The 13,423-nt window shown below is 41.9% G+C and overlaps 1 protein-coding gene across 1 annotated transcript in view; it reads left to right on the top strand.

The window, feature by feature from the left end:
- Positions 1-13,423, top strand: part of SAP130 (Sin3A associated protein 130) — an 83,353-nt gene that overhangs the window by 48,903 nt on the left and 21,027 nt on the right. Inside the window, 1 exon segment of the mRNA XM_006153677.3 lies at positions 4,640-4,744. Within this exon segment, the coding sequence (XP_006153739.1) occupies positions 4,640-4,744 (105 nt within the window).

Genomic DNA, 13,423 nt, shown 5'->3' on the forward strand with positions numbered 1-13,423 from the left:
CATTCCTGCCTTTACCATTAATGAACAGAAGTGATTTTCCAGTCCTCTGGTTCTTAGCCCTCCCTTAGCAGTGGGCACAAAGCCCTGGTCTTCTCAGCACACGAGTTCAGCCAGCCTTCCTTGTCCTCCCATTTGTGCTATTGTGAGCCATGGCCCACCTTCTGTCTTCCCTTATCCCTCCTAGCAGTATTCACCTCTAGCAGGAATCTCCCACCTCCTGCACAGAGCCTTCAGTTTGTTGATCCTACTGTTTTCTCATGCTCCCTCCCTGCATTTCATAGCCTTTCTTTCTTCTCCCTGATTTAGAGTCTGCAGTTATTTACATCATTTCCTCACATATAGCCTCAACTTCCTTGCCCCTTCTTTACCTTATAAAAACCAATGATAAATTCAGCTGTCTGCTTAATTTGCCCTGATACACGTACAGCAGATTTTGGTAGGGAAAACCATCATGCCAACTGGTCTTGCTTCCCTTGTAGCCTTCCACCACAATTCAGTAGTGAGCCAACAAAGGATGCTTCCTGTACCACTCTCCCAGATAGCAATTTTGTGTTTTCTCTCCTCTCAAGACTTCCCTGTCTTTATCTTCCACCTTTTCACTGTTAACTCATGAACTTGCTCCTTACTTTTCCAAGACAATGACATTGAACAAAACTTCCAGAGGGACCAGCAGTTAGCATAATGGCTATGTTGCTGAACTCCCATGTAGTCAACCATGGTTCGAATCTCAGACCCAGTGGCTTAAACTAATGCCGGGCGTGTGTGTGTGTGCATGCCCAAGATCCCGAGAGGAGAATGGAGGAGAAGGGATTGCGGTGTGGCCATTCCCCCTTGGGGGTGATTTCTCACTTTTTGTCTCTCTGTCTCACTTTGTTTGTCTGGCGAGCGCATGCGCCCTGTAGCAAAAACCTCTCCCCAAAAAGGAAGGAAGGAAGGAAGGAAGGAAGGAAGGAAGGAAGGAAGAAGGAAGGAAGGAAGGAAGGAAGGAAGAAAGGAAGGAAGGAAGGACGGAAGGACGGACGAACGAACGAACTTCCAGAGACTGCAGCTGTCACATTGCTTACCTACCAGCTCCAGCCTAGTCTCTGTGCCCTGCATCTTAGTGTGTTTTTATGGCTAAACTTTCCTGCTTCTTTGCCCCATCCCAGATCCTCTCTTGCCTCCTCAGAAGCACTGCTCTGACTCTTGTTCCATTGTCTCTTACATTATCAGTTCTTTGTTGTTTATAGACCAGTCCAGAAAAAGCATGAACATGTTGTCATTTCTGCTGTCTTAAAAAAAAAAGTTCAGATTAGCCCCGTAGTGCACCAACTAAGTATTGTACAGAGGAAACCACATTCCATATGACTGACCAGGGTTTGATTCTGGCCTAGCAACTTGAAAAAACACTCTAGGTGCGGGAACCAGCAGTTAGCGTAATGGCTATATCGTTAGACTCCCACATAGTCGACTGTGGTTCGCGTCCCGGACCCGGTGGCTTAAAACTCACGCCGGGCGCGTGTGCATGCATGCCCAAGATCCCGAGAGGAGAATGGAGGAGAAGGGATTGCGGTGTGGCCATCCCCCCTGGGGGGTGATTTTTCGCTTTATGTCTCTATGTCTCTCTATGTCTCTCTGGCGACTGCATGCACCCTATAGCGAAAAACACTCTAGGTGCAAGCACATGCAGGTGTTCAGGATCCTGATGGGATGGAGAGATGAGAGGAAAAAGGATTGCCATGCAATGAGGCACCCTTGGGAGATTTTCTCTCTCTCTCTCTCTTTCTCTCTTTCTTGTGCACACCCTCTGTTATTAAAAAAAAATCTTTCTATTGAGCCATCTCTCACATTTTAAAAAATTGTTCCTGTTTGCAAAGATAATAAAGGAGTTGTACATATTTGCTCTCTTCAGTTTTACCAATCTTTCGTTTAACATTTTTGACTGAAGTATAGAGAAGTATAGAAAATGGCACAGATAAAGCCTAAGGAATTAGCACAAAGTAAATAAAATACCCAACCACTATGTAGATCAAGAAACTAAACACCATCAATACCTTCTCCCAAAGGTAACTAACCAGTTTTCCTTAGTTTGGACCCATTAAGTAGAGTCATATGTTATGCTGTTTTGTCTATGTGTGTGATTATGTGACTTCCTTCACTTGGTTTTATGTAATTCATCCACATTATTGCATGTAATTGTAATTTTTTTATTGTGTCAAATACCATTGTATAGTATGTCTATCCATGGGTTTTGTGGTTTCCAGTTTCAGCTATAACATTGTCCTGAATAATTTTTCTACATTTGAGTCATACGTGAATGCATTTCTGTTCTATACTGGGGAGGGGTTTGCTAGATCATAGGATGTGCTTATGTTCATCTCCAATAGACAAAGCAGTGGCTTTTCCAAGTAGTTATTCCCGTTTACACTCTCACTAAGGGTGGAGATCATTGTTTCCTCCTCACCGACACTTGCCTTTGGACGTTTTTAAGTTTGATCATTCTGGGGGCTTACCTCATTAGTTTATTAGTTTATTTGCTTTTAGTTTTGCTGGGTTTTTGCTGGTTTTGAGTATGGGTAGTATGGTAGAGAGGTTGGTCTTGCTTTTTTGTCTTTTTTTTTTCTCCCCTTAACTTTATATTATGGAAAAATTTAAACAAAATTTTGAACATATGAATGTGTACCTATCCAGCTGATCAGTTCATAGCCAGTTTTTTCTTATTTATACATTATACACTTACTTCTACCATATTATTTTGAAGCAAATCTCGAATGTGTCATTTCATTTGTATATATTTCAGCTTATATCCACTGAAAAGCACATACCAAAGACACAATAACTCTTAATATCATCAAATACCCAGTCATTGTCCAAATTTCCAGTGGTCTCAAATGTCACAAGTTTTCTTTAATTTTGTATTATTTATTTGAATGCATACATTATGATTAGTTAATATGACTCTTAAAACTGTTTTAATACATAGTTTTCCTCTTTTTTTTTTTTTAATCATTTATTGGTTGAAGAAACTTTGTGGTTTGTCCTACAGAATTTTCCCTCCACCTCTCTGAATTTTGTCAGTGACATCCCCGTTGTATTAGTTTCCTAGTACTGCTGTAACAGATTGCCTTAAATTTTGTGGCTTAAAACAACAGAAATTTGGGACCAGCAGTTGGCATAATGGCTATGTCGCTGGACTCCCTTGTAGTCGACTGCCGGTCAAGTCCTGGACTCTGTGGCTTAAACTCATGCCAGGCGTGTGTACCTGCATGCCCAAGATCCCGAGCAGAGAATGGAGGAGAAGGGATTTCGGCGTGGCCATCCCCCCTGAGGGGATGATTTCTCACTTTCTGTCTCTCTGTCTCTGTCTTTCTGGCGAGCACATGCGCCCTATAGCAAAAACTTCTCCCAAAAAATACCCTAGAAATTTAGTATCTTTCACTTCTAGTGGTACACATCTAAAATCAAGATGTCAGCAGTGTTGGTTCCTTTTGAAAGCTCTCGGGGAGAATCTATTCATGCTTCTCCTAGCTGCTGTTGGCTATTGTCAATCCTTTGTGTTTCTCGGCTTCAGACATAACTCTCTATTCTCCGTGTTCACATGACCTGACTTGCATTTCTGTGTCTCTCAAATCTCCCTCTCCTTTCTGTTTTTGGATGCTGGTCATTGGACTTAGGAACTACTCCAAATCCACACAGTCCTTAGCTTAATTATATTTGCAAGGCCCTGGTTTTCAAGTCACATCACACACACAGGTCTCCAGGAATAGGATCTAGATATATCGTTTTAGGAAACCGAAGTCAACCACCTGTACGTACGACGGTATAATTTCACTTGTTATGCTATCATCTACATTTTCTGTAAGTTCTTAGTTGAACCTAAAAGTTTCAGTAGATTGACTTCTTGGCTTTTGTTTGTTTCCTTGCTTCTTGGGGCAAGACTACTTCACAGTTTGGCGATTTAGTCTTTTACCGGTAGATACATGGTGGTAGTCACACTTTTTGAGACATTAGCAGCCCTGAGGATTACTACCTTGCAATGCCTCATTAATGATGCCTCATTAATGATGAGGCATTTGCAAAGCAATATATTCTAGTTCTGGTTATTTTCTCTCAAACCTATTCTTGTTTGGCATTTGTTCCTACCAAAACTAAGCTTGTCAGGAGTGAAGATCACTCATGACTTTCATGTTGCTGATCCTGATGGGTAATTTTCTGAGCCTTTTCATGGCCTCTGCTACGTGACACCGTTGGTCTCTTAACTCTTCCTTGGTAAACACTTTCATTTGGCTTTCAAGGACATGTTCATGTCTGTAGAAATACATAGGCATAAATAGTGATTATGAACACTTAACACAGATTTCCATTTAATACCATTAAGTGGAAAGGTGGTTTGTGCTAGAGGAAGCAGCTGTGTGAGTCACAGTTGGTGCTTCCTGGAGGGGAGCAGGGATAGGGAAGGTTCCTGCTGTATTCTGCTAAATCCTTTTGTATTATATAGCTCTTTCAATAATGTGACTGTTGTTTTGAAAGACAGAATCAATTTTTAAAATACCTTGTTGGTGTAGTGCTTTTATTTTGCCATAGGTGTTCCTGGCCAGTGCGTATTTCCTTCAGTGCCCTCAGACTATTATTTTCCGGGTTTGTCTCTTGTCTCTTTCAGAATGGCAGTTCGGAAAACCCTCATTCCTCCTCAGCCTCCTGAAGTGGCTAGTCCTCGAGTGGAGAGCTCTATGCGGAGTACATCTGGGTCACCTAGGCCTGCAGGGTGAGCACATGAATGATATCACTCTTGCTTTCAGTTCCATATTGTTGACAGAGTGAAAAATCATATTGCTTTCTCTCTCTCTCTCTCTCTTTTTTTTTTTTTTTTTGAGAGTTTTTTTTGCTATAGGCACGGTCGCTCACCAGAAAGAGAAAGAGACAGAAAGTGAGAAATCACCTCTGGGGGGTGGGAGGGTGGCCACACTGCAATCCCTTCTCCTCTCAGGTTCTTGGGTACACATGCACACGTGGCCGGCATGAGGGTTTTTTCGTTTGTTTTTGAGAGGTTTTCGCTATAGGGCGCATGCGCTCGCCAGAAAGAGAGAGACAGAAAGAAAGTGAGAATTCACCCCCCTGGGGGAATGACCACACCGCAATCCCTTCTCGTCCATTCTCCTCTCAGGATCTTGGGCACGCACGCACACGTGCCCGGTGTGAGTTTAAGCCACCAGGTCTGGGACTCAAACCGTGGTCAGCTACATGGGAGTTCAGTGACATAGCCACTATGCTAACTGCTGGTCCCTATGCCTGCCATGAGTTTTAAGCCACCGGGTCCAGGATTCGAACCGCAGTGACTACATGGGAGTCAGTAGCCATTATGCCAACTGCTGGTCCCAAATCACATCATTTTCTTTTCTTTTTTTTTTTCTTTTTGAGAGGTTTTTGCTATAGGGCACACGCGCTCACCAGAAAGACAGAGACAGAGAGACAGAAAGCGAGAAATCATCTCCCAGGGGGATGGCCACACTGTAGTCTCTTCTCCACTCTCCTCTCAGGATCTTGAGCATGCACAAACATGGGACCAGCATGAGTTTAAGTCACCGGGTCTGGGACTCGAACCATGGTCAACTACATGGTAGTCCAGCGACATAGCCGTTGCGCAAACTGCTGGTCCCCCAAATCACATCATTTTCTTGTGCGCATCTCTTTATACGCACTTTCTAGCTGCAGGTCTTGCATGTTTCTCAACCAGTCTGATTTTCCTTTGCCTCCTTTATGAAGCAGCCATATTTACAAGATCTGTCTCTTAGAAATCTTGTGTGTTTAAATGAGATGATGTGGTTAAAGCACTTAGAACAGAGCATGCCTCATAGGAAACACCCAGCTGTTATTGCCGTCAAAACTGATATGGCAACAGTAGATAATGGATGCTTTTCCTTCATTTCTTTATCTTCTTAATCTTCTTAATTCCAAGAGTAGTATTTGGGGGGAAATAATGAAACAATATAAAAATACTTTAAGTGAAAATCACTGTCCTAGTCCCCATCCACCTCGCCCATATAGCTCCTAAAGTAATAACGGTTGGTAACAGTTTTGATAAGTATCTTTTCACATTGTTTTCTACACACATAGGTGGGCACATTAAAGTATTCTTGCTGATTTACAGTGTCTTACACTTTTTACTGATTATCAGTGATAGTTTACCATGTTAGAATATTAGATGTACTTCTTCATAAAACTTCATTCAAAAAAAGGTTACAAATGCTTTGTGTCAGGTATCATTTTAAGATCTGGAGGTATAAGCAGATTGTAGTAGACACAAAGTGTCCATCCCCTTTAAGCTTGCTTTCTAGTGAGTGTAGGGACATAATAAATGAGTAAAAGGAAACAGTGTAAAGGGAATATAAAGTAACTGGAGGAAGAAGTAATGGTTTACAGAAAGGCTTCTCTGAGCAGAGTTTAAAGAGCATGAAAGAATAAGCCACCTGCTCTCTGATGTCAGAAAGAAAAGATGTCAAGACTTTGGTGCAGGGTTCTTGTGGTCATCACTTTGCAGATTAGGGGAGAAACATAAAAATGACCATGGAGGTTCATCAGGTGGTTAAGGCATTGGATCACATACTCCCTGTTCGAGGCCTGGACCTGGCGGCTTGAAAGACACACCAGGCACGTGTGTGTACCCCAAATCCCAAAATGAGATTGGAGGAGAAGGGAGTGCAATGTGGCCATCCCCACAGGAGGTGACTTCTCACTCCCACCCCTCCCAGCAAGCTCACACACCTTATGGCAAAACTCAAAAAGAAAAAGAAAGAGGAACTATGGAGGCTCAGAATGTGTGTAATGATCTTGATAATTGATGGCAAAGGTTATAGCTTTCTGGGGCCTTTAAAAACCGGGACCAGCAGATGGTTTACATTGCTGGACTTCCATGTGGCCAACTACAGTTCAAGTCCTGGACCCGGTGGCTTGAAGATCATGCCAGGCATTGTGTGTGCACATACTCAAGGTCCTGGGAGGAGAATGGAGAAGGGATTGCAGTGTGGCCATCTCCACTGGGATTTCTCATTTTCCTTCTCACTGTCTTTGTCTCTCTCTCTCTCTCTGGTGAGTGTACATGCCCTAAGGCCAAAACCTTTTTTTAAAAAGTAGATTACTAAAAACTGTCAGTTTTATACACATACATATATGAAAATGAAAAAAAAATGTGAAATGAATCTTTACTTGGTACATTGTAATTTACACCTTTAGACACACAAATAAGTTGGGGCATACTGCTTGTTGCCTTATTTACAGAGCAAGAATTCTAAGCCTTAGCAAATTGTCGTACTCCTTCCCAAATTTGAATTCATGTCCAGCATTTTATCTTTTGTATTTCAACATTGTGAAAAATAATTCCAAGGGTTCCTTTACCAGTTCTTTCAACCACCTTTCACCAGCATCACTGCCAGTGATGTCTGTTCTTTTGTCAAAGCCATTTGCCTTCACTACTATTGAGACTCTGGGTACCTGTTTCAAGCAGCATCTTTCTCGGTGCTGCCCGTTCATCAGTCATATTCATGCTGAATTCTGAAGTGCTGAAACCGGCCTTTACTGACAGGAAAGGTTTATCTTCTCTTTCCTTGTAATTACTATTTTCTTTCTGCATATCAACTATCTTCAGTACTTTGGCTTTGAATGACTGATTCTTAAAAATTATTACTACTGCATTAAATTTAAAATAAAAGTAAACACTCTGTTTCTGCCATAAATGATTTTCTCTTCCTACTGCAGTTTAAACCAATAGATGATATTAAAGTGACTTTACCATCTTTTTAGATTCATTTAGCTTTTTCAATAAGATCTGTACCATGGTGTCATAGAAGCCTACTCCTGTACTTCCCCACTTTTTGCTGGGCCATTTTCAAACCTAATCATGTCTAATTTCACTTCCAGCATTATCTGTAGTCACTTCTTTGTTTTTTTTGCTGTATTTCATTTTTGTTGCTTTCAATTTCATGTGGATTTCTCCCTGGAAAACAAGAATAACACAACTACATGCTTCGCTATGTCTCTCCGAAATGTTATTCAGGTATGCAGTGACCTGTCACCACCAGGTTTTGAAGGAAGTGATGTAGTTAATCACTGATTGCGATGCACATCTGTTACTTCCATAGTGATTCGTGGTCTATAGAGCCAGCAGCATAGTGTATACATTGTACACTTACTCACAGTTAGTATACAGCGATTATTGACATTTAAACAGAGTTGTTAAGGAATTGAGTCAATAACTAAGCATACATATGTGAAAGTCACGTGCATCGGCTTTGTGTGAAATGAGTATGCTTCATGTTAGGGATACAGAAAAGTAGCAAGGGGGACCAGCCTACAGGAGTGGGGAACGTTACATAAGATGCTTAGAGGTGTAATTGAGACACATCATATTGGGCTTTGTGGGCCTTAGGAACTTATCCTGTTAGAGGTTAAGACATAGGATAGGAGTGCTATGATTTTACTTTTTTTTTTCCCTTCTTTTAATACCAGGGCACATGTGCACATAGGAGAGACTGAGAGAGAAGCACCCCCTCAACAGAGACTGGTGACACTACAAGCCTGTTTCCTTTATTTCTCCATCCCTATCAGGATCCTGGGCATACATGTACTTGCCCAGTGTTTTTTGTTTTTTTGTTTTTCTTTCTTTAAGGTTTTTGCCATAGGGCATGTGTGCTTGCCGGAGAGACAGAGACAATGAAAGAGAAAGTGAGAAATCACTCCCCAGAGGAGGTGGCCATACCGCAATCCCTTCTTCATTCTGCTGGAATTTTGGGCGCCCTCATGCACGCCTGGCATGAGTTGCAAGCCACCAGGTTTGGGATTCGAATCTTGGTCTACCATGTGGGAATCCAGTGCCTTAACTACCATGCCACCTTAGACACTGCCCAGTGCATTTTTCAGGCCACCAGGATCAAACCATGGTCAACCATGTGGGATCCAGCACCCTTTGTACAGTGTTCATTCACTGAGCTATTGGGCCAACTCACTTTATTTTTAAAAGAATTGTTATGGCTACGTACCGAGAATAAGCTGCAAGAGGGCAAAAGTGGAAGCAAAGATACCAGGTGAAAGATAGTAGAGCCTTAGACTCTCTCGCGGCTTTGGACCAGTGTATGCTACAGGAATACAAAGGGAAAAGTGTCAGAGTCTAAAGTATTTGGTTTCTGAATGTGTTTCAGAGGTACAACTAACAGAATTTCCCGATGGAGTGGAGGAAAAGGGAGGAGTTGAGGATGGCTCCAAACATACCTGCGTAATTAGAGATAAAAAATTATACTTTCTTAGGTGAGGAATCCCATGGGAATTGAAAGGGAATAAATCAGGAGATTGGATTTAAATATTTTTAAGATCCAAGTGGTTGAATACCTAGATAGAGACATCAGATAGACAGCTAGATAGAAAATCCTGTAGTAGTACAATTCTAGAACTAAAGGCAGAGGTCCATGTTGGTGATAGACATGTGGGGATTTTAAGCAGACATATATTCTTTAAAGCCATGAGAGTATAAGGAGAGTGTAAATAGAGAATGAAGTGGTTTACAGACCATGTCTTAGGACACGCCATCTTGAAGGGGTTAGGGAAACGAAAACCCAGAAAAGAGGACAGTATTCTATATTCTCTGTTGCCTCTGGGTGTGTTGATGTCATAATTAGTTTTCAGCTAGTGAACACTCAGGTTATTTCCATTTATCTCTGTAATGATAATATAGAGCATCTCTTTGTACACCACTGAGCACCTTTGCAAACGTTTCTTTGGGGTGTTTCTGGAAGTAGCCTTGCTGAGTCAATGTAAATATGCAGTTTTAATTCTGATTTTTTTAGTCGTTATACCCTTTATAGCCTTATGAAATAATGTTCCCATTTTCTTTATATTCTCACCAATGCTAGATATTAAATTGAGATGTTAAATTTTTATGCAATGCATTTTCATTGTTTAAATTTTATTTTATTTTATTTTGGATTTTTGCCTCAGTACACATGCCCGAGAGAGAGAGAGAGAGAGACAAAGAGAGGGAAATTGAGTAATCAATGCTCTCCAGCGAATGGCCACACCACTGTTCTTTCTCCTCCATTCTTCTCTTGGAGTATTGTGCATGTGTGTATACACACACAGCTTGTTTTTCAACCTACTACATCTAGGAATCGAACCCTGCAGTCTGCCATGTAGGGTCCAGCTTCCTTAACCACCATGCCACCTGCTGGCCCTAAAATTAAAAAAAAAAAAAGTAACAGGGCCAGCAGGTGGCGTGGTGGTTAAGGCAGCTGGATTCCCATATGGCCGACTGCATTTGGAGTCCCAGACCCAGTGGCTTAAAAACCACTCTGGGTACATGTGCATGTGCATGCATTTGTGCTCATAATCTGGAGAGAATGAGGAGTAGGGATTGTGGCCATCTCACCTGGGAGATGATTTTTCACTTTCCCTCTTTGTGTTCCTTTTCTGGCAAGCTCATGTGCCCTGCAGCAAAAACCTTTAAAAAAGAATTTGATTTGATTTTCAAGTGCTAGAAAAAAACTATGTAGTTTCCAAAAATAAAGAACATTTATGAAGTACAGAAGTTTATCCCTATGAGTAACAGCACATGTAGAAACTGGGTAAGGAGGGGATCTTTATGGAATCTTTCTGAACTTAGTATGTTTCAGAGAAGTCATGAAGGAATGCATGACACAGGCTCCCTGTCTGGCCTTGTTTGCAATATTCCGTCTGTTGCTGTGGCATCTGAAAGAAGATAGCATTTGGATTGTGAAAAAGAACTAAATGGAGGAGCAGACACCCCCCCACACACACACCATTCATACACCTAAATCAAAGGAATTTCATGTAAATGGATGATTTTAGGAAGAACCTAGTTCATTCACTGATTAGTAATAATCAATATGAAGAAAACTAAAATGAAAGCATAAGAGCAATACAATATACTAATTTGCTCACTAAGTACACTCACCACATAAATGTCAGAGGACAGATGAAATTAGAACAAAACATTCCTCCATGAATGTAATTTAATGAAATAACTACTCCCAGAGTAAATAGTGGAACATAAAGAGTTGATGCATGAGCTGACATGATCAGTAAAGAACTAGAAGACGTAAGAGAATGAAGGCAAAATTAAGACTGCAGAAAACAATATAGGATGTAGAAGATAGAAATTGTAAAAGTGGAGGGACCAGCAGTTAGCGTAATGGCTGTGTTGCTGGACTCCCATGTAGTCAACCACGGTTCAAGTCCCGGACCCAGCAGCTTAAACTCACGCCGGGCGCGTGTGTGTGCATGCCCAAGATCCCGAGAGGAGAATGGAGGACAAGGGGTTGCGGCGTGACCATCCCCCCTGGGGGGTGATTTCTCACTTTCTGTCTCTCTGTCTCTCTCTGTCTTTCTGGCGAGCACACGCGCCCTATAGCAAAAACCACTCAAAAAAAAAAAAAAAAAGAAAAGAAATTGTAAAAGTGGACAAAATAGAAAAAGATAAGACAAAAGCCCTCCAGAACATAGTGTGATATCACAATAAATGGCCTTGGTTTGGGTTAGGTTGTGCCACTTCTCAATTCGTATGTTGATGTCTTAGTCCCCATACCTCAGAATATGACCTTATTTGGAAATAGGGTCATTGTAGATGTAAGTAGTTAAAATGAGATTGTACTAGAGCAGGGTGGACCCCTGATCTTATAAAAAGAGGACATGGGCGGGGGTGAGAGGATGCTGGATCCCCACATGGCTGACTCCATGATTCGAGTCCCTTACACAGCTGCCTAAAAATCACTGGGCTTGTGCGTATGCATGGCCAAAATCTTGGGAGGAGAATGAAGAAGGGTTGCAGCATGGCAGTCCCCCTGGGAGGTGATTTCTCACTTTCTCTCCCTCTCTCCAACAGACACACACACCCTAGAGGAAAAACTGAAAAATAATGGTAATAATAAACATTTAAAAATAAAGAAAAATAAACACTAAAACAAATTTAGTAAATAATTAAAACTCAACACATCCTCATTATTTTACTACACTATATTATGGTAGAAATAATGCTTGGTGATGTTTGGTTATTTACTTCTCTTACCAATGCCACACTTAGTGGTTTTTTCACTGGCAGCTTGAAATTGGCTCTGGTATGGGACCAGCAGTTAGCGTAATGGCTATGTCGCTGGACTCCCACATAGTCGACCTCAGTTCAAGTCTTGGACCTGGAGGCTTAGACTCCCTCCAGAAGCGTGTGCGTGTGTGCCCAAGATTCCGAGAGGAGAATGGAGAAGGGATTACGGCGTGGCCATCCCCCCTTGGGGGTAATTTCTCGCTTTCTATCTCTCTGTCTGTCTCTTATCTGTCTGGCAAGCGCACACACCCTATAGCAAAAACCTCTTCAAAAAAGAAAAATAAATTGGCTCTGGTAGATGGGACAGCAGTTTGCGTAATGGCTATGTCGCTGGACTCCCACATAGTCGACCGCAGTTCAAGTCCCGGACCCGGTGGCTTAGCTTACACTCACACCCAACACTTGTGCGTGCATGCCCAAGATCCTGAGAGGAGAATGAAGGAGAAGGGATTGCAGCATGGCCATCCCCCCTGGGGATTGATTTCTTGCTTTCTGTCTCTGTTTCTGGTGAGTGCACGTGCCCTATAGAAAAAAACTCTCAAAAGAAAAGAAAAGAAAGAAAGAAAAAGAAATTGACTCTGGTAGAAATATTTATTCCACAGAAATTGTCAATAGTGCTTTATTTACTGCCTTGTGGGTCAGTCGAGCAGAGTTTGGTAAACTCCGAGCCAAATAGTGGCTTCTTTAGGTTTTGTGGGTCACAGTCTGCCGTGAGTGCTCCACTCTCCTGTGGTGGGAGAAAACCAGCCACAAACATAAGCATAGGTGCTTCATGTGCTGTAGAGGTTTATTGCAGAACAGGCATCAAGTCAAGACACAGTTTGTTAACTTTAAGAAGTTTGGGCCAGCGGGTAGCATGGTGGCTAAGGCAGCTGAATCCCACTTTGGCTTACTGTGTAGTTCAAGTCCTAAACCTGGTGGCTAGATAATCACGCAAGCTGTGTGTGTGTGTGTGCATGTGCGTACGCGCATTTGTGTGTGACCAAAATCCCAAGAGAATGGAAGAGAAGGAATTGCAGCATGGCCATCCCCCCCACCCTCCCCCTGCCTCTCCACCAGGGGTGCTTTTTCAGGTTTCTTTTCTCTCTCTCTCTCCTCTACCCCCGCTGGAGGGCACACAGCAAAATTATAAAAGTAATAAGTTTTAAAAGTTAAGAAACTTACAGAAAGTGATAGAGGAAATATTCATCATACAGATTAAACTTACAGATGTGTCTTGTCCATAGCCAATACTTCATAAAGAAACCAAAAACCTAGATGTTTTCCACGTTTTTGTTTTGTTTTTTAATTTGCTATAGGTCATATGTGCTTGCTGGAGAGAGATAACGGAGAGTGAGGGAAAGA

The sequence above is a fragment of the Tupaia chinensis genome, unplaced genomic scaffold (assembly GCF_000334495.1).
Source record: "Tupaia chinensis unplaced genomic scaffold, TupChi_1.0 Scaffold000386_1, whole genome shotgun sequence".
In the NCBI taxonomy this organism is placed as follows: domain Eukaryota; kingdom Metazoa; phylum Chordata; class Mammalia; order Scandentia; family Tupaiidae; genus Tupaia; species Tupaia belangeri.